The sequence below is a fragment of the Castanea sativa genome, chromosome 1, assembly GCF_040712315.1.
Source record: "Castanea sativa cultivar Marrone di Chiusa Pesio chromosome 1, ASM4071231v1".
Taxonomy (NCBI): Eukaryota; Viridiplantae; Streptophyta; class Magnoliopsida; order Fagales; family Fagaceae; genus Castanea; species Castanea sativa.
The window spans coordinates 3,750,488-3,773,612 of NC_134013.1; the positions used below are offsets into that span (position 1 = coordinate 3,750,488).

The following is a 23,125-nucleotide window of genomic DNA, read 5'->3' on the forward strand; positions in this document are numbered from 1 at the left end:
TAACCCCATAGCTAGAACCATTTTCTTCCTAAATTTTCAAGCACTTTGCGCCAGGGACGGACCCAAGTGGGGGTCCAAGGGGGCCCGTGCCGCCCTTGACCCAGTTATTTATTATTTTTTACTTACGATATTTTTCATTTTTGTAGTTGACCCCATTTTCTAAAATTTTATGCCCTCCCTCCTCCCCAATCAACCTAGCCAATCTAGCACAACTAGCAACTATCCAACCCAAAACTTAACAAAAATAATAAAAACATTCACAATTTTTTTTTAGAGAGTTTCATCCTATGGCGTCCGCTTCTGATGATAATTTTTACCATCAGACTAAGACACCAATTAGTTTTTGGTGTAGGCAGAGATTGAATCTTAGATCTCTCATTCAATCATAAAAGCATTCACAATGTTGATTGTATTTTAGAAAGAAAAAAAAAATTATTTTACCACCAAAGAACCAAAAACCATGTGTTATTGGAGAAACTAAAACTAAATTTTTTGCAACAACAGTAAACTAGTATAAATACCAATTGACTATAGTAAATTGTTAAAAATAAAATACAATATTTTATTAAAATTATCTCTCTCCCTTCAATTAAAAAACTCAAATTATCTCTCTTCCTTATTATTTTAATAAGTTGTTTATATTATTTTAAAGGAAGTGATAAAAAAAATAAAACATTTGATGTTGGTTTATTATAAAGTGAGGTAGTGAAAATAGATAAATAACACTATTGTGAATGCTCTAATTTCAAAAAAATTAAAAATCCTAGCTAGCCTACTATTTTAAAAAAATTACTTTGCTTTATTTTATTTTATTTTTTGTTTTTGTTGGTAGATGATTGTATCTTAATGTATTAAGAAACAATAATTTTGTATATTAATAATTTGTTAATACCATATGGATGTCTATTTGGACTTTTTTTTTTTTTTTTTACTCTGGCTCCATTTAACTTAAAATCCTAAGTCCATCCCTACTTAATGCATGAGGAGGTGCCAATTTAGCTACAAAACTCTTGCCCCTACACTCTACAAGTACTTATACTTCTAGAATGATTATCATGCTAAGAGTATACATATAAGACTTAAAGAGTAATGTTACAGACACAAACTAGTTTACAACGTTATTACAAACTGCTGATGTGCCTTCAGCATTTTCCAAATAGTTATTATAATTAAAAATGTGATGTTAGTGATGGACCCTATTATAACTAGTAAGAATTTGCCACATCAACAGTTTGTAAAAATATTATAAAATAGTTTGTGTCTGTGGCATTACTCAAGACTTAAAAACCACAAGAAAGAAAAATAATTAATGCATTAATAGCTAATAATGATCTTCTTCTTCTTTTTTTAGGAATATCTATTAATGATCTTTTACTCAACATTGAGAATATTATGTTTTTCACAACTATTATATGATTTATGTGATTAATTCATAATAAAAATATTATTGGACTCGGGTGGGGTGATTAATTAATGGGATTCAGATCCTCTAGAGTTCTTAGGGTACTCTACCAGTAGAGTTCATTAAATCTTAACCACTCTTTAATGATTTAATGGTTTAGATTCTGCCATGTCAGCATTTCATTAATAATATTCTTAAAATAATAAAATAATGTTGTAAACAAAACAATTAAAATGATTGTTAATGAAATGCTGACATGGCAGAATCTAGACCATTAAATCATTAAAGAGTGGTTAGGATTTAATGAACTCTACTTGGTAGAGTACCCTAAGAACTCTAGAGTATCTGAATCCTAATTAATGAGGGTGTATGTTAACAATATATATATATATATATATATATACATATATTAATTGGTAAAATTCAGAAAAAATTCAATTTGATTCTATAATTGAAGTCCAATTTTGCGTCATGTGTCCTAAATTATTTATTTTTAGAAAGTTCTATTTCTTAATTTTGAAGCCAATCTAAAATCACATCATAAATATTCATTCAAGTGAGTTATTGAGTACAAAAATCGAAGAGTCTATAATTAATGAACTAAAAAAAAATACGCTTCAAAATATCAAAAATTAAGAATTAATACAAAAAAAAATTAAAAAAATATGGACAATTTACATTTCTACCTAATAATATTCTTACAAGATTTTTTTAAAGAGTTAATAAAATATAAAAATGACTATATATCAGCACTATTTAAATTATGAGAAATGCTAACGAATGTCCTTAGAGCATTGGTTAATAATCAATTTTAAAGAAAGTTTTTATGAGAAAAAAAAGACATTTATGTTTTGATAGTTTTTTTCATTTCCTATAAAAATAATGTCAAAACTTTCATAAAATGGATTATTAACTAATTCCCTAAGGGTACTCGTCAGTATCACCCTTCAATTATATATATATATATATAGGAATTATATTATGCATTTTAATGTATATTTTTAAAGTATATCTATGCATATGCATGGAATTACAAGCTAGTTTAAAAATAAAAACGAAAAATATCATGTAACTAGCATTAATTTCTCTCCAAAATTGGACCAAATCTTTTAATTTTGCATGTCCTATTCCTAGTATTATCTGAGACTCCCAAGTGTGTAACACGTAAAGAGCAGTACTCTTCAACTTCAAGCTTGAAACAAGTGATGCAGACCAGTGCAGCCTCTCCACTCTCCAGGGCTACAACCTTTGCCAGTAGTCACTAGCTCAATGCAACATTTTGTTTTTAGACTTGCCACTTTTCATGGTGTCGGTGGTCTTTAAACAATACTAAAATAATCTTGCTCTAGCTTTGCTTTCTTCGTCCAAATCACATTGATTGGTTGCGTTTTCTTTGATATGTACACAAAAGAGGCAAAAATGACCAAATAGTACCTTTTTGCAAAATAGATGAGGATCATTCATTACTGTTTTAGAAATATATAACAATCTACCACTATTTCAAAACTCAAGTTCTTCAAACTCAAGTTTTCCATGAAACTCGAGTTCTACTAAAATTTGCGACCATGGCAATGGCTGAGCTGGATTTTTGTAAATATAAAATGCCACCTTGAACTCACAATCTGGAAGCTCTAGTAATTGAATTTTTAAACTATACAGTACTCGATTTCCTTAAACTTGAGTACCAGGTGATATGCCCAATCTGTCACTCTCACTCTCACCATCACTACCAGAATCCGTCCCTCTTACCATCACTCTCACTCTCACAACCAAAATCTATCCCTCTCACCATCACTCTCACAACCAGAATCTATCGCTCTCCCTCTCTTTGTTCAAACAACATTGTAGCCCTCCTGATCACCGGAAATCCAATCGAAACGGCAAAGCATCCATATTTGCCTAAGTTAATTCAAGGCTAATCTCAACATTGACGATATCAAGTTCTTAAATTGGTGATCTGCATCTTCAATTTCGAATAAGAAGGTACATAACCCTAATCTTTGTTTGACCGTGGTTTTCGTATTGTGGGAGGTGAAATAAAATGAGTTAGGGTTTTAGGATTTTGGCCATTTGATAAATTGAATTACATAATGTTTCATGAATTCAAATACTTTGTATTAAGACAAACTTCTATTTACCCTAAATTAAAAAATATAAATTGACAATGTTGGATACTAAAATGTTTAGTTCATGAGTATTGGTTGTTTTCTCTACCTACGGTTACATTCCTTTTATGTATTTATCTAATTCTTAAGTTTTTTCACTTTTCAACTAAAAAACCAAAATTAGATATGAAAATTGGGTTAGCTGTAAGTCAACTTGTTTGTGTAGACTTAATATGATTTATTCTCTTATTTCTGATCTTCAAGTTTTGATATATGATTTTGGAGTTCATAGGCAACGTCAAGTCTGAGTAGGCATAAAGGCCTGTTCGAGTTTGTCAAGAGAGAAAATTTCTTTCTTAGTGAATAGTAATGTGTGTTTTTGATTTTGGATGTTAATGTGTATTTACTTTGTTTGCAAATATAATGGTTTTGCTTTTCTGGACTACTTGATTATTGCATCTATTGACTTTTCAAGGAAGGCCAATAGTTCGTTTAGCATAACAATTGTTTAGATTCTTTTGATGCTGCAACATCATATCGTAGGGTGGAATTCTTCGATTGACTTTTGCATTGACGTGTCATGCCATATTCTGTGTAGGAGTACCAGGTTAATTCATGGGTACTGACTCTTCTATGTATTGGTAATGCTCCTTTGTGAGAATGTAGGAAAAGTAAAGAAAATAATATTAAAATATATAGAAATTTTGTGGGACTTGAGGAAACAACTCTGTAATCAACTTAGCCTCGTACGGCTAATGTGCATATTTCAACTAAGTTTTTATTATTATTTTTTTTGGTAAGATATTTTGGAACCTAAAGCAAAAACTAAAAATGAGCATTTTTTATACTTATATATTAATTAAATTAATATCTATTTAATATTTTTATATTATAATATATTTCGTTTATAATCTATTTTTCCTACTTTTTGAGATGCAAATTAACTAATTAAATTTTTGTATTCAAGTTCATCTAACATCTCATTTTCAATCGATAATAAAGCTAATCCACTTAATCTATCTTGGGACATTGTTGATCTTAAATATGATTTTATTAATTTTAATTTTGAAGTTCATTATCAAGATTTGTTGTATTGCAAAATTGAACATCATTGCTATTTTGCAATTGTATCATTTCATTATCTTCTAACTTTTTTTGGTGAATTTCTTGCTCATTTGTGATATTTCCATCTAAATTTTGTGTTATATTTTGTTTATTACTAATAAAAAATTTATCCATTGATCCTTTTTGAGACTCAATTATTATTTTATTTTTTTAAAGTTTTTCATATCCATATACATATTTTCTAGTAGACATTTCTAATCAAACAATATATTTATAAAGACTAAAATAAAAAATAACTTTCAAGTGTAGAGCAAATGAGAAATAGAATCTGATTTATATAGAAAGTATTGTTGTAGTTTTACCGAACAATAACAAATTTTTAGCAATCTCAACCTACATAAATAAAGACTTATTCAATATATTACCACTAACTAAACTATGTATAAAAACACAAAATTACAATTAAAAAAAAAAAGCACAAGCATAACAAAAATTTAAACACAACAGTAATATAAGGCTTATTAATTTATAAGACCCACCTAAAAAAAACACAAAACAAATCCTATCTATAACCCAAAAAAAAAGGGTTGAATTTTATATTACAAAAAGGCTGAATCTTAATATCTTATTAGTTATTACAATTACAAAACCAAACTTTATAAAAATTAAAAATTAAAAAAAAAAAAAACAAAAACAAAAACAAAAACTTGAAGGCAGAAGGCCCAAAAATGTTACAAAACTAGGGCCCAATCTCAACTTATTACAAGTCAAAGTGGCAGTGCCCAAACCAAACCCCAAATCTTTATACCTGAACTGAGTGAACGGTTGGTGAGCTACGTGAGCAGTTGACTGATGGAGGCAGAGAGTTCGGAGAAAGAATGAGAGAGGTGGACTGACGTCTGGCGGAGAAACCGAACCGAGAACGGCAGAAAGCTTGCTTGACAGCTTGCCTTGCTTCAGTTGCTTGAGTCGTTGAGCAAATGAGAAGTGAACAGTGGAGTGGAATCAGAGAGAATGAGAGACAAAGAGAGGCGGAGAGAAGAGAGAAAAGTAAAATTTTTAGGGTTTGAATTATTTTATTTGTTTTGATTTGTAGTTGTTTTGTGGTTAATCGTTAGACTGGATTTGTAGTTTATCTGGATGATTTTTGGTTTGTCCAGAGGATAACAATGTTTAATCGGATTTACCAAAAAAAATTTTCGGTTAAAAAAATGTGTAAGATTTTTGTCAAAAATCTGATACTAATTTTTTTTTTTTTTTGGCCCTACTACCCCTTATTTTTTAAAATTTGAAGGTCTTAGGCAATTGCCTAACTCGCCTAAGGGAAGAGTTGGCCCTGCCGAGGGTGGAGGTTTAAAAAATGAGTTTAATAAGATTAGATTATCCACTGTGTTCAGATTTCTAGTAATGTAATCTGATTTTATGCAAGATATATTACCAAGATAGCACTACTATAAGTTCTGCTTCTATCGAAACAAGAAGTTGGTCATGCAAGGGATTTAGATTTGCCGGTCTAAATTTGTAGTTAAGAGCTCTAGGCATCTAACATGAAGATATTCAGATGGAGGCTTGTAGTGGTTTCAATGAGATAGAGTACATTGGAGAGCAATTGCTGGAGTGGATAGGTTTAATAAGGGCGTTTACAATGCAAAAGCATGCCTTGCTATTATTTTTGGATTCCATTTTAGTGCTCTCTAACAGCACATCATATGTACAATGGATAGCTAATGAGAAATATTGATGCCTGTTTTCTCCCCTCTAGTGGCTTGTTGGTGAAGGCATTCTTTATGAAGTTTTCTTGTAATATGTTGATAATCTCCTTTGCCAAAAAACCATGATTTTATCCATCGAACCTGTTCACTATTAAAAAGTCACTGAATTAAACCATCAAACCTGTTCACTATTAAAAGTTTCGCAAATTTAAATAGTTGTAGTAGTAGTACATTCTTGCCACTATATACTCACATCAACACGTTCCAAGACAAAATACTATAGTATATTTACAGTTCTGTTAAAGTATGACTCATAGTGTGAGATGACAAATGAATAAAAAGTTCACATGATATTACATGATAAAGTTAGATTTTGCATATGATGTGCATTACAGTTCTGTTTAATTTTGCATGCAATATTTCTAGTATTATCCACGAAACAAAGTTTTTCTCTAAACTAATTTGAAGAAAAAATTTTCAAACTTCTCATATACTCTTTTTGTGTGAATTTTGAAAAAATAACTGTTAAATTTCATATTCTTTAAGTTCTTAACATGCATATTAAATTTTGTTCAAATTGAATATTATTTACAATTTTATCAATAAATTTATTTTTTATACATAATTTTAGATCATAAAAATTTAAAAATTTAACATTTATTTGATAAAGTAGTAATAAATTTTTTTATTTTTAATTTAATAATTAAATTTTTAAAATTTATGATTAATATAAAAATATATAAAGAGTTTGGCAGGGATTATCTCCAACCTACTTTTAGTTCGGAGAAACTTTGTTCTTACCCGAGACTCCCAAGTGTGTTAATGCGTAAAGGGCAGTACTCTACTACTCTTCAACTGCTTACCATAAAAATAAAAAAGTACTCTTCAACTTTAAGCCAGCTGATGCGGATTGCAGACCAGTACAGCCTTTCCACAGTCTCCAGTGGCTATAACCTTTGTCAGTAGTCACCAGCTCAATGCAGCCTTTAGTTTTTAGACTTGCCACTTTTCAATGTGTCGCTGGCCTTCTAAGTCAGAAACCACATGGGGAGCCAAGAGAGAAGATAAAAAGGGAAAAGAAAAGAAAAGGAAAAAGGACTTGGTGGTATAGGTTTATTTGACCCCATCCCTTGCTACTGTTAATAGGGGTACCAAAAGCTAATAATTATAAATATCATATTGAAATTTGGTTTTTAAAGTTTGTTCAATTTTTTAATTTCATCCGTAGAATTCTACAGGTAATAAATAGATTTTTAAATAATATAAACCATCAAATATGATACATAGGCTAATTTAAATGCCGAAATATCATCTTATTAGACACATTTACCATAAAAAAAAATAGAAAAATTATGCGCTGAGTAATCTAAGTGAATTAAAATAACGAGTGACCACTATGTATAATTAATAACTCAATAGGGTCTCGTGGTATTGAAGTTTTTATGTATTCTCAACCTTTAGTAAAAGGCATGAAGGTCTCACTTTCAATACTTTTCGATCTCTAAGTTGTTGGTTGTATAACACTATAACTTGTATTGAATCTTTTTGTAAAATAAGACTAATGAGCTTTCCATTTTATTGAAATTGTTAGGTCAGCTATGTTAGATCATTTTGTTTTATTATCTTATGTATTCTTTGTTTTAGTTTATTCAAACAAATAGTGATATAACAATTGGGATAAATGAACAATATGATGTAATTACAGAGGTTTCTACTACAAACTTCAAATGAATTTAATAATTTATCATGAACATTCTGATGCTTCGCAAGGTTGGTACACTGCATATGTATTTGAAATTGGTAGCACAAACGGGAGATTCTACAGTTTCGCAATGGATTATTTCAATCATCTAACACAATCTGCAAAAAAAATTTCAAAAGTAAGGAATAAGAAAGGCATAACTTATTATTAATTGCCATAAAGGAGAAGAAATGAAGACAATAAGCTAACCTGATTGAAGACAAACTCGGCTATATTCATGCATTACCCTGATAGTCTTCAACCTATACATAATGTTTAACTCTGGTAAATTATTAATCCGATAAATAGATGTCATCTAACACACACTCTCATGAGATTATATCAATCAATTTTTTTCTAATGAAAAGAAAGGTCTGAGAAGGTCTATTTATAATTAAAATTGCTTAGGATTCATTACTCTTGACGTCTATAAATGTATATACCACAACAGCATGCTTTGTGCAAATGTTGGCATGCAAATAAAGAATGGATAATCACCAATTTGATTTCTTACCATAATTTCAAGGTGCATTTATATAATGTTTCCATGTAAAATACACTATTTAACATAAATGAAAGGGCACTAATTATGTTACCAAGTATATTTCCAAAGCATTATCATATATTGGATTTTACTTAGCGAAGTAAATTGTATGCATTTAATATCATTAAGTTTGTTAGAATGATACAACACGAAATGACAAATAATAATAATTTTTTATAGTTTTCATTGTAGCTAAGCTAGTCACTAACCTGTATAAGTGTAATGCTTGAAAAATATAATATAATATTTTTTCACTTTTTTTTTTGGTCTAGATATGAAATTTAATAATTATAATAGTTATAAATATACATTTATTATGATTACATTTGTATATAAAACTATATATTTTAGCATTATTAAATAGTTATTAAAGAAAATATGATGTATGAATATTCTATCTATATATCGTATATATATTCTACTTGTCAATGTTAAATTTGTTGTTCTATGAGAGTGGAATTAACATAGTTCGTTTAGAACGAAAAGTCCTTAATAACTATTAATTTACTATATAAATTGTTATGATCTAATATTGGAATATATAATTGTTAATTCTAGACTGACCTTAAAATTTTTGTACTTGATTCACAAATATGATTTTTTTTAGATTTTTTTTTTTTGAGGAATATAGTTATTGTGTAATGGGTGTACATCGAATTTAGATATCTTAGATCGTAACACCTTGAACCTTCAACCGATAACTAATATTCATAAACATAATTATACATGAAGCGCGTAAACTTTTAGGTTTTACTCTTTGCTACACTCAATATAAAAATGTGTCTTCTCAAAAATTTATATATAATATATATATATGTATGTATGTATGTATGTAAATCCTAACTTTATATGGCACCTTACATATGCTCTCATATTATCGAAGAGCTTATATAAACTAAAATACAGTCAACCTTGTATTGAGACTACTGACTACTTAAGTGTAGATAACTATGTTAATAGGATAGAAAAGCAATTGATATGACCGAAATGATTGTCGATCAAACTAATACGGGTAATACATCTTGAATTGATGGATAAACTAATACGGGTAATACACCTTGGATAAACTTTTAAGACCCAAAACAAAAATAAGATTGAAGAGACTGAAAATAGAAAGATGTGAGTGTAAGATCGAATATATATACACTAGCATGGAGGAACGGAGTCGAATAAATTTTTTCAAGATGATTGAAGCTTGTGTAAAGATATGATCAGAACTGTAAACATTAGTAACTTATCTAGACATCTAATTGCAAGATGATGCATTTCATAAGTTCAATTCATTACTTGTATTCGTGCATGTAAAGATGATACATGTCACACGTTCAATTGATTACATGTATTCATGCATGTATTGCTTGAACTTTGAAGTGTGAAATTATGGACTTATCTACCCAAATCATGAGAACTATAGTGACAGGAAGTCAGAAACCACATTGTAGGAGTGGGATTGAAAAGAAAAGAAAAAAAGTCTTGGTGGTATAGGTTCCTTTGGCCCCATCCCTCGCTACTGTTAACAAGGGTACCAAAAGCTGATAATTATAAAATATTATGTTGAAATTTGGTTTTTAAAGTTTGTTCAATTTTTTTTTTAAAATTTTATCCGTAGAATTCTACAGGTAATAAATAGATTTTTGAATAATATAAACCATCAAATATGATTCATAGGCTAATCTAAATGCCGAAATATCATCTTATTAGACACATTTACCATAAAAAATTAGAAAAATAATGCGCTAAGTAATCCAAGTGAATTAAAATATCAAGTGACCACTATATATAATTAATAACTCAATAGGGTCTTGTGGTATTGAAGTTTTAATGTATTCTCAACCTTTAGTAAAAGGCATGAAGGTCTCACTTTCAATACTTTTCGATCTCTAAGTTGTTGGTTGTATAACACTATAACTTGTATTGAATCTTTTTGTCAAATAAGACTAATGAGCTTTCCATTTTATAGAAATTGGATAATAATTAAGTGTTTAAGCCATTGATACCGAATTTCAAGCTCGCGAGCTGCTTAGGATCTTAGCATCATGTCGAGCTTAAGGCAATGGGTTTAAAATGGGCTCCGGTGAAGACCCAATATTGAGCTTTGATTCTTTGAGTGAGCCGAATTCAAACAGAGCAAAACTTAGTTTGACTCATCTAGTCATCTATATCCGAACATGATCGCTATATAATTGAAAGATGTTTGAAAAAGCATGCATGCATGCACTGGCGGAGCCAGGGGGGCGAGGGGGGGCACCTGCCCCCCTTGACTCCTAAAATTTTTTAGCATCAGTACTCAAGTACTTACTGACATGGAGGAAAAAAAAAAGAAAAAAAAATGACTTCTTGGTTGAACGTGACTCTCAAGAAAAAGAAAGGAAAAAAAAGTTCACAAACACCAAACTTTTGTCTTGTCCTACATCACCTATTTCACTATTTTTTTAAAATTTTAATTTTATATTATTATTTACACAATTTTTACTATTTATGATACTTTTTATAGCATTTTATTCTTGAATGATGCTAGGATACTACATATTTTACTACTTATATCTTACAAATTAGCATGTCACCAATCAAAAAAATAATAATTTCAAACATTTATTCATTATGTTTTTTTAAGTAACACTAATCACATTTTTACTCCATCAATTTGTAAATTTTTTAGTAGCAATGAATTTGTTATTTTTGTTTATTTATTTTAATAATATGAAATATATTCATATTTGCTTATAATTTTTTATTTATTCTGTTATTATTTTTTATTAGTATTTTTTAGATTAATTTCACTTTTAATATTGCCCCTTTTAGACTAAAATCCTGGCTCCGCCACTGCATGCATGGGTCCAAGTCACACGCCCAGAGAGAAAAAGAGAGTGTAGCTGGCATAGGTGATATAATAAGCATTTAAGGACAACAATTTGGCATGATCTATTTTTATAATTGATCATAGATCAGGTTAGGTATTGTGGTTAAACTTGATAGAATTTTTTTTTAGTGATGTGTGCGTATTTGAAAATGTTTTGTTTTTGTCTCAATTTTTTATGTTAACTATGTTGTGAAAAAGATCTTAATAATTGTTGTGTAGTTAACCTAGTATAATGCTATAAACATAACTTAAACCATCTTTCAAAATTGATAGATGTTTCAAGATGGTGATCTCACGTTCATACATATAATTAACGTAAGTGTTCAACACTCATAACCACTTCAAAAATAATAAAAAGAGTGGTATTAATTATATACCATGTGAATGAGATATACAACCGATTTCAATTATAATTCTAAAATCTTGTTTTTAAAACAGGATTCATTTGACAATTATAATTAAAATCGTTTAAAAACAAAATTTTAGTTAGAATATGTATAATAATGTATTATTATGCCTGTACTACAATAATTGACATCAAAACATGTTGTGAAAAAAATTATTTCTATAGTATTATGGATTTTGCTAATATATGCCCTTAGAGTGCACAATAATTATTGAGAATTGAAAAAATATTAACAATTTTTTCAATTCTCAAAAAAATTTTATTTATACTTAATGTATGCTTTAAGAGCAAACATTAACCAAACCATTATTATTGATAATACTTGCTGATAATGAAAGCATAGGATGCTCCTGTTCACTTTCCTCCGGAACTGTTAACAAGGGTCCCAAATTCTACCAATAATTATATTTTAATACTCGAGCCACCTTCTCCGCTGAGATACATCTAGTACTATAAGAAGTGGTGAACTACGTCTGTTTACACAAACCTTCTTCTTCTTCCTAACACTGCTCACACAATGATGCTCCGAACACTTATTTCAGCTTTACTCATCCTTTGTTCCTATTCTCTGCATGGCCTAGCCCAACCTGCTAGATGTCCTCCACAAAGATGTCCCATAATATCAGCACCCCCTCGACCACGACCACCAGTATACCCTCGACCACGACCACCACTATACCCACCAGGACTTCATCTCATGCCTCGTCGAGACCCAAGAAATCCTGGACCATTGTCCAATAGAGCCAGAATTCTATTCATCACCCAAGAACTCAAAAGAAACATCACCTATGACCCACAAAACTATACTTGCACTTGGGTTGGAAACAACTATTGCCTTTTCAAAGGGTTCTTTTGTGACACTGTCCCTGACTTGAACATCACTGGGCTCGCTCGCATCACCTTCAATGGCGCAAGATTTGGTGGTACTTTCTTGAACTTTTATCGCTTTATTCGATATTTGCCAGACCTTGCTATCTTCCATGCCAATTCTAACAACTTTAGTGGACCTATTAATAATAACCTCAGACAATTACGTTATCTATACGAGCTGGATTTGAGTAACAACAGGTTCCTTGGACGATTTCCATCTAGTGTCCTAGGTGCTACAAATTTAACATTTGTGGATCTTAGGTTCAACACTTATGCTGGGGTAATCCCACCTGGGCTATTCAACATTGACACAAACGTGTTGTTTATCAACAACAACGGGTTCACTCAGAAAATTCCAGCCACATTAGGTAACACACCAGCTTTGTACCTCACACTTGCCAACAACAAGTTCACTGGTGAAATCCCACGCACTATTGGCCGAACTTGGAACACACTTCTCGAAGTTCTCTTCTTGAACAACAGGTTGAACGGTTGTTTGCCTTATGAAATTGGCTACTTGCAAAAGTCCACAGTGTTTGATGTTGGTGGCAATTTATTGACGGGTCCAATTCCACAATCATTTGGGTGTTTGTTCAAGATGGAGTTGCTCAATCTGGCTCACAATCAGTTCTATGGGACTATTCCAGAATCACTATGCAGGTTACCAAATGCGTACAATTTTTCATTGTCTTGCAATTTCTTCACACAAGTAGGGCCTGTGTGTAGGAGATTGATCAGAGCAAAGAGGCTTGATGTGAGGAGAAACTGCATTACTGGGCTTCCACAGCAGAAATCAGCAGCTGAGTGTACACGTTTCTTTGCTAGGCCTAGAAGCTGCCCAAGGGAGAGTACTCTCAGCATTGTTCCTTGTAGGCTTGCTACTACTGGCGAGTCTTTGGAAGAAGAGGAATTTGAGGTTATTCCTACAATTGATGAAATGACTCCACCTTCACCAACGACCTATGGTGCGCTTACAAAGCCTCACCATTGATGATTGGAAGGTATATACATTGTAGTGACTCGGTTCGTGTACTTTTGTGATAGAATAAGATTATCCGAGTTTTTTATTTGCTTTGTTAACTATGGCTATTATCAGCGTCAATGTTTGTAGGTGTAATTACTCCTTTTTTTTTTTTTTTTTGTGGGTGAAGGACGTTGCTGGAGAACTCATGTTCTCTGCTGCTTTTCTTTCTTAATTTTTCTCTTGGTCTTATTATTGCGAATTCGGAACATTGTGGTATTTTCTAACATTATAGCATTTTTTTGGTTTGCTAAATATTTTATATGAAAGTAAAAGGAGGATCTTTATGTTTTATTCTCTATATATTCCCATGAAACATGAAAGAAGGATATAATAGTACAATATGTAATCCTTCTTTATAAAAAGCAACTGTATGAATTGAAAAAATAGATCTTGTTTCCGTTCCTTCCCCTCATGCGTTCTTTTTTTATCCGATTATACATTCATTTTCCCTTCTGTTTCAACATAATTAAAGTTTAAAATAACCAAAAATTAGACATGATATATTACAATCGGTGAAAAATGAAATGAAACACTCTTAGTGGGACAAATTAATTTAGTTCAGTCAGAATGTCCTTGTTCAATGATAATAATCTTCTAACCCATTTTATACTCCAGCGACGAGAATATATCATGTGTCTAATTTTTTATATATTCATTTTAAACTTTATTTACTTTATAAGAACATAAAGTGGAACACACATAAATTAGCGTTTAATGTAACTTAATCTTTCAAGTTTATAATTAGTTACAAGATTTTTTACGCCCTTGTTCAGTTAATGCAAGTTGTTGATTGGGTTGGGCCTGATGTGTTTAATGGACTGGAGGGAGGACTGGGCGTGGCCTCTTTATAAATGGTCTCAATGTCTGTAGACAGTGGTGTTAGACACATAACCACATAAAACAATTTCGAGGCTCAGCCCAATAAAAAAATAAAAATAAAAATAAAAACCCTCAATTTCTGCGTGTTGTTCCATGTTTTAGCTACAAAATAATTGAAGTTTAGATATGCTCTAATTGGGCCTTGATTTAAATCGAACTTGGATTTAAATTGAGCAAGGGAAAATATGATAGCGAAAAACTTCAATTGATCCGAAGAGAAAATGAGGAAAGTAAACAATGGAATGAAGATTGAAGGTCTCAAGCTAAATAAAAGATTACAAAAGCTAGGGATAGATTTTACCAAAAAATGAAGTAGATTACAATTGGAAACCTATTCAAATAGAAAGTAATTACTCAGTTGAGCGGATCTAAGAGAATTAGCATCAAGTTTGTTAAAAAAATGTCATTTTGACATATTAAAATTGTAATTATATTAATTTTTATGGGAGATAAAATAAATATATTAATAAATGTATATTTTTATACATAATTTTTTTTAATTATAAAATTGTAATTATATTATAATATATATTTTTTCTTTACTTAAATGATCAAATCCTTATTTTTCTATCAATAAATATATAATTATCTTGATTTTTTCATTCATTCACTTAACAAAAAAGAAAAAAAAAAAAAAAAGAAAAAAAACTTTTCTATCAAGTATATATCATGAAAAAAAAAATTTTAATTTTTTCCTACTTTTTAATATACATACATTTAATATTCATACTAATGAGTGCCCTTAAAATAATGATTAATAATCTATTTTGAGAAAATTTTGATATCACTTTTATAGAAAATGAAGAAAGCTTTTAAAATATTTTTTTTTCTCATAATTTTTTTTAAATAAATTATTAATTATTATCCTAACAACATCAGTTAGATTTCCATTTATTTATCTCATACTAACCCCATATAATTTTCATCCCATGTGAATCGTGAAAGATAAGGATTCGTTTGGATACCATTGAAAATTAAAAACTGAAAACATTGTAGCAAAATAATTTTTAAATGTGTGAATAGTGTCGTGGATCCCATTTTTAATTATTAAAAAAAAAGCTAAAAAGTACATGAACAGTGCACCACTATACGGTTCATGCACAATGGTAAACAGTGCACCATGTCTCTTAATTAAAATCTATGCTCAAAAAAAAAAAAAAAATCTAAAACGTGAAAATCCTCTAAATACAGACGCCATTTTCTCTATCCATACCCACCCTATCAATGATTTGAGTCAGTTGCTGACATATTTCCTCTGTCGTCACAGCAAAGGTTTATTGCACTTTGGAATTTGTTTCTTCCCTTTAGAAAAAGGTAGCCAATGGGGGCAATCAAACATTTTTTTTTATTTTTTATTATAAATGGGGCAATGAAACATACTATTATATATCAAAAACGAATTCGAAGCTCTTGACTTGGAGAAAGACAAAAGTAAAGAAGTCTCGGCAGTCAGTACTGTTTGGTAGAGTAGTTTAATAATATATTTTTAATTTTTAAATAATATTATACATATTTTTTAACTCATATATATTTTAAAAATATATAAATAACATTACTAGAATAACGTTACCAAACGACCCTTAGTATTTATTTAGCAAAAATTAAAAAGTCAATTTATTTTACTATTCAGTTTATTTTTGGTATTATTTATGGGTCTCACTACACTTTTTAGTACTATTTATAGGTCTTACTATATTATTTTAGCTAATTTTTATTTTTATCTATAATATTTTTAGTAAAAAAATTTTAATTTTAACAAAATAAGTGGATAAAAAAAAACTCTTAATATATCAATTTCACCATAATTACAAAGTTTGATAGATGAATAAGAATGCATAAATAGGACAACCAAAAGAAAATTCTCCTCAACTTTTGTGGCTGTCGGCCGTCCCCCCCTGACAAATTCATGATTCGATAGTAGTACAATCCACTAATAAGTAATAACATTTGTAATACCCCGAAAAAAAAAAAAGATATAAAAAGAGGGATATTTAAGTAAATTTTTTTTGGGGCCAATTTTTATAATTTATAATTATAAGGGATTTTTAAAAAATAAGGTTGAAATCCTAACTATATATATATTAGACGGGTAACCAGCATAAGGGTCTCCTGGAGAGGGATCCCATGGGGGATCATCATTGCATTCATGTTCATGATAAGTTGAATATTGGTTACAGAAACTACAATACATTAATGGTTCGTAAACAGGATCTCTTGTGAGAAATATTCTTGGGTCATCATGTTCTACCCATTGTAAGTGCCGGACCGCAGAAGTATAAGGTTTGTTAACAAAAACAGAAATTCTGTCTGTACATCCAAAGAAATGGTAGTCTTTCCATAATTCTTCAGAGACATCAAGAATTCGATTATTAAAGTAACTTCTCCAACATTCAGCAAGGGCATAGGGATGTTTATGTGAAACATAAGCATTTCCTTCATAGTATTGACCTTGGTGAGTATATCCATTAATGAGAACAAGATGCTTGGAAGGTTGAACATTCATCCAATTATTCTTTTCCCATTTGGGCAAAGTACTCCAACATCAGATTGAAACATAAGGGTTTGCTGCAACATCTGTAACAGCCTTTTGGATAATATCAGGAAACTGGTTAATTTGATCATGACTCGTCAATTTGATCATGACTCGTCAATTTGATGGGTCTAACAAAACCAAATTCAAACATTTGAGAAAGCCGGAAGGGATCATTATCAAAACCATCTTCATAATTAATTAAAAGGCAAGGGAAATGATGGGTTTTTTCATGTACTCTAAGACTGCTCCCAAAGTATTTTCCCCATTTCTTTTTCAGGTAGCCTTTGTTGGGGCCATCAGGTTCAACAATGGTAGGGGCAATTGAGACAAGGGTTTTGAAATGTTTTAACCAAAGATCAAGATTTGTAGTCATAGCCTTCCTTTCAAAAATACAAGTTTGTACTTCTAGGGGCAAGTTGGCAACAACACTTTTAAGCAAAGATTGGTTTTTTAGACTCAATCTAGCAAAATCAGTACCCATTATAGTCTTTCTATCCATTGAATGGATTTCCTCTTTGCCAAAGAGTTGACTAATCAGGTTTGATTTATCATGATGGTTTTAAGCGTAAACAAGGCAATTAAAAAGTTGGTCGGCAAATGCTGCATTTTCAGTAGTAGGGTCAACAATTTAGGTAGTAAGGTTAATAAGGTGAATTTCAAGTGCTCTTATGGTTTTGTTGAATAGTTTGTGGTGGTTTTGTAGAATGGGCAGCTTGAAGTTTGTCTAGAGTGAATTTAATGGAATCTGGTAATTCACTATAGACTCCATTATGGAATTGCAAGTTTTTGTTCAATACTTCTTGTAAGGTTAATATGATATCACCACTGGAATATGTCACCTTTGCCGGGACAAATTCTTGAAGGGATGTTGCATTACTGGATTTTACTCCAGAAGATGCGCCTTCATGCATTACAAAAGGGTGTCCCGCTGGGAACCTTTCGTCTTGAGGAAAGTCCTGTGTAGGTGCTTTCCCCTTGTCCCTCTTCTCTGCCGAAGAATTCTTAATATTCCACTTAGTAGTGGTAGTATTAAATCTTACTTTGTCCTACCAAGTAAGGGAGAGGATGTTAAGCCAGTTGGCCATAGTTAATAGTATGATAGAATATTTTTTGGAAAAGTGAGAGTAAATAGTATCAATAAAATTCTTTTGAAAAGTATGTTTCAAAAGCCAAAGGTCAATAGTAATATATATTAGTTGTGCCGGACAATGAGTGTTAGGATGACAATGATTATTTTGGAGAATATTGTGGTAAGAGGATAACATGCTACAGACAAATTTGGACCAAAGCAAAGACTTAGTCAAAAGCCTAATGCAAAGAATGGCTCTGATACCATAAAGGGGGAAGGATGACAGCGTAAAAGGCAGAAGCACAACAGATAGCAGATATATGGAATAATTCAAAATAAATGATAATTGAAAGTAAGGCGGTAGAACCAGCCAAGTAGTTGTATATCAAAATAATTCAAAATATTGAAAACATAAGTGTTTATTGAATATACATCAAAATACTTACAGTAGTAGTAGCAACAAGATTACAGTGATCAACAAGTTGGGTAAACAGTACAAGGCTTGAAAGCTAGTCCTGGTTTCTAGTTACAAGCTTTGTGTTATCAGTGAGATATCTTGATCTAAGGAAGTCCTAGAGAGAGTTCTAAGGAAAAACCTAGAAAATATTCTGAGTTTAACAATAAGGGACAACCTTCCTTATATAAGTGAATAAAGCAGTAAATAGTACAAAACAAATAGTGACAATTTACTATTTATATCAGGACCCGTGAGGGGCAATAAGAGAGCAATATCCAGAAGGAATCAGATCAGCTTTTGAGACCAAAAGTAGTTTGGCATGTTGTGCCCAAAATATCAGCAAAATAGCAAGTAAATAGCTTTATCTTTTGGAAAAGTCTTGATCTTGGAAAGTCAACAATGGAGGAAAGTTGCTACGTAAGGATGGTGCCAGAATGGTTTGTCCTATAGATAAGAATATAGTCAACAAGAAATCATTATTATCAAGAAAGCATCTTCGGCAAATAGTAACTAGTAGCATTATCTGGCTAGACCAATAAGAAAGTCTTGTACTGGGATCACTATGCTTCTAAGTAGAAGTTGCATCAGACGGGTAACCAGCATAAGGGTCTCCTGGAGAGGGATCCCATGGGGGATCATCATTGCATTCATGTTCATGATAAGTTGAATATTGGTTACAGAAACCACAATACATTAATGGTTCGTAAACAGGATCTCTTGTGAGAAATATTCTTGGGTCATCATGTTCTACAATGGTAGGGGCAATTGAGACAAGAGTTTTGAAATGTTTTAACCAAAGATCAAGATTTGTAGTCATAGCCTTGCTTTCAAAAATACAAGTTTGTACTTCTGGAGGCAAGTTGGCAACAGCACTTTTAAGCAAAGATTGGTTTTTTAGACTCAATCTAGCAAAATCAGTACCCATTATAGTCTTTCTATCCATTGAATGGATTTTCTCTTTGCCAAAGAGTTGACTAATCAGGTTTGATTTATCATGATGGTTTTGAGCGTAAACAAGCCAATTAAAAAGTTGGTCGGCAAAGGCTGCATTTTCAGTAGTAGGGTCAACAATTTGGGTAGTAAGGTTAACAAGGTGAATTTCAAGTGCTCTCATGGTTTTGTTGAATAGTTTGTGGTGGTTTGAAGAATGGGCAGCTTGAAGGTTGTCTAGAATGAATTTAATGGAATCTGGTAATTTACTATAGACTCCATTATGGACTTGCAAGTCTTTGTTCAATACTTCTTGTAAGGTTAATATGATATCACCACAGGAATATGTCACCTCTGCCGGGACAAATTCCTGAAAGAATGTTGCATTATTGGATTTTACTCCAGAAGATGTGCCTTCATGCATTACAAAAGGGTGTCTCGCTGGGAACCTTTCGTCTTGAGGAAAGTCCTGTGCAGGTGCTTTCCCCTTGTCCCTCTTCTTTGCCAAAGAAGTCATAATATTCCACTTAGTAGTGGTAGTATTAAATCTTACTTTGTCATACCAAGTAAGGGAGAGGATGTTAAGCCAATTGGCCATAGTTAATAGTATGATAGAATATTTTTTGGAAAAGTGAGACTAAATAGTATCAATAAAATTCTTTTGAAAAGTATGTTTCAAAAGCCAAAGGTCAATAGTAATATATATTAGTTGTGCCAGACAATGAGTGTTAGGATGACAATGATTATTTTGGAGAATATTGGGGTAAGAGGAAAACATGCTACGGACAAATTTGGACCAAAGCAAAGACTTGGTCAAAAGCCTAATGCAAAGAATGCTTTTTTGAGTTTTAGCATCCGTAGGACATTCTTTGGTGAAGATATGCTTTTCACTAGAGTTTTTGTCATCATGCAAGTAGTCAACAAGAGAGATATCCATATTGTTAGGGTAACTATCATTCATCAGGACACTGTGACAATTGACAATTATTGTTGGCAACAAATGAGCAGAAAGTTGTCCACCAGTCTTCTTAGAGCTGTCCTTTTGTTTAATGAAGCTGAGATGTTTATTATCAATATGAGTTTCACACTTTGAACAAAATTTGAATTTTACTTTCTGTCCAAAAGGATCAGTAGTAATTCCATCATTTTCAGTAAGAAAAGGGTACAAAGAATCAATAAAAGGCAAACCAAGAATCACTTTATCAGTCATGTTTTTAACAAGTACAGAGGGGATCTTAAAGCTAACATTATCATGGCAAACATGAGCATTATTTAATTCATACTTGATTTTCATTTTAGTTCCGTTAGCAGAAACTAATCTTTCAGTAGATTTTTCAAAATATTTAGAAGGAATTAGTCCTTCTTGAATACAATTAACATCAGTACCAGAATCAATCATAGCAATAACATCAAAAGCATAATCATGAGCAACAACAATTTTGACTTTAGTGTACCATTTGGGCAGCATATGTTTAACAAGAGACAATTGATTATCAATCAAATTAATCAAGGTACGATCAGAAACATTACCAGAAGGAGAAGCTTGTTGATCAGATTCATCTCCGTCCTTTTGCTCATCATCATCAGATTGGAGTTTATCCATAGTTTTATCAATTTTGAGAATTAACAATTCTTGTTTAAGATGGTCATTATCATGTTTAATAGTTTTAACATCATTTTTTAATTGAATTATTTCTTATTTAACAGTTTTTATTTCATGTTGAAGATCATTAACAAGTATCTCTTTTGATTTATTTTTATTAAATCTTTTCAGAGTTTCTTTAAAACTTATCGTAGAATTAGGTCTTTTAACCTTATCTTCTTTTGTTAAATTTTTCAAAAACTTGTCAAGATAATCTTTTTGTAAATTAGGGTCTTCAATTTTACTTATCATTGTTAATAGTAAATCATCATTCTCTTTACTTTTGGTTAACATTTTAATAGATTTAATCGCATTACAACAAGAATCTCTACAGCCAAGTTTAATATTAGGAGATTTAGAAACATCGCTACGTGAGTGATAATCAGAATCAGATGAGGAGGAAAAATCCTCTTCAAAGGAATCAGTTGAAGCAGTAGATTCAAGAATCTGAAATAACTCATTTTGATCATTATTATTAATGTTTAACATATTCAACTTATTTTTCAACTTACCAGGCTTTTGGTTACAGTCTTTACTGAAATGGCCAAATTTGCCACAGTTAAAGCACTTACCTTTACCTGATCTCTGTTTATCAAGTTTTCGAAAATCAGATTTGTTTTTTGCATAAAAATCATTGGGTTTAACAAAGTAGGTTCTGTATCTTTTATGTTTTTTATGGAAATAACTTTTGTAAACCTTATCATGTTTACTTTTTCCTTTTTTCCTGGAAGGGGCAGTAGGAGGTAAACCATATTGTTCACAAAAATTACTCATTTCATATTTAGCTTTCTTTTTATCTTTTAACTGTTGTTTTAACCATTTTTCATCATTGCACATATTAATTCCAATTTTCTTAATAGTGCTGAAAATATCACCATAGGTTACATTATCAAAATCAATAGAATCATTTTTACCAATTAATTCATTTTTTACCTTATGAGCAAAGATAGGAGGCAGACCGTCAATAAACTTCTCTTTCCAATAAGGCTTCGTAGAGTCTTTTCTGAGCATAACTCTGAAAGTAAATACATCTTGGTACCATCTGTAATTAGACATAGTAGGACATCTCAAATTATTCAAATAGTCAGAAATTCGAGACGAAATATTAGAAAGAGTACCAACAAAATGTTTAAGAATGGTGTAAACCAAAGTATTAACACCATCAGGAACACCACGATTAATATTTTCATCAAAAATAGGCATACCATCAGTATCTCTTTTAATAGCATGTTTAATAGATTCTCTGGATTCTTCTGTGAGATGTGAATCCCACCATCCGCGAAGACAACCAGTAAAACCAGATGCAAGCAAATCAACAATATCAGGATGATCAAGATTGTCATGGTTATTTATGTATGCAATACCAACCATAGACATGTGAGCCATTTTGTTAATAATTTCTTGTTCAGACAAACCATCAATATTCCATTCATAAAGTTTATCAGCAAAAACAAAAAATTGAGTTTGAGAAGAACTTTCTTCAAACTGTACATCAAGAGGAGTAGGTTTAGAATACCAATTTTTTGTAAAAGACGTGGGATTGGGTTTTCTAACAAATTTTTTAATTTCTGGTAAACTTATGCCATCATCAAAAGCATTTTTAGAAGATTTTGAAGATAATGAGTCAGAATTTGTGTCGTCATCAGAAACAATTTCTTTCTCATTTCTTGAAATAGCATAAGCAGCACTTCTAAAAGTAGAAGTTTGCTCAGTTTTAACTTTTAAATCAGCAAACATTTTTTCAATATTTTCAACAGTTGATCCTTGGGAATTAACTAAATCAAAAGTCTTACTCTGAGAAGTTTTAAAATCAATAGTTTTTCTTTGACTGGGTAAATCAATCAAAGGTTTCTCAGGCTTTGAAACAGCAGGTTTTTCAACAATTT

The 23,125-nt window shown here is 31.0% G+C and overlaps 1 protein-coding gene across 1 annotated transcript; it reads left to right on the plus strand.

The window, feature by feature from the left end:
* The first annotated feature begins 12,269 nt into the window (after positions 1 to 12,269).
* On the plus strand, positions 12,270 to 14,020 carry LOC142607873 (uncharacterized protein At4g06744-like). Its single transcript, XM_075779529.1, has one exon. The coding sequence runs from the start codon at positions 12,353 to 12,355 to the stop codon at positions 13,694 to 13,696; it is 1,344 nt and encodes a 447-aa protein (XP_075635644.1). The 5' UTR covers positions 12,270 to 12,352; the 3' UTR covers positions 13,697 to 14,020.
* Positions 14,021 to 23,125: the final 9,105 nt, after the last annotated feature.

Excerpts from the sequence above, each read along its gene's own strand:
- LOC142607873 (XM_075779529.1), top strand. The coding sequence starts at position 12,353 with ATGATGCTCCGAACACTTATTTCAGCTTTACTCATCCTTTGTTCCTAT.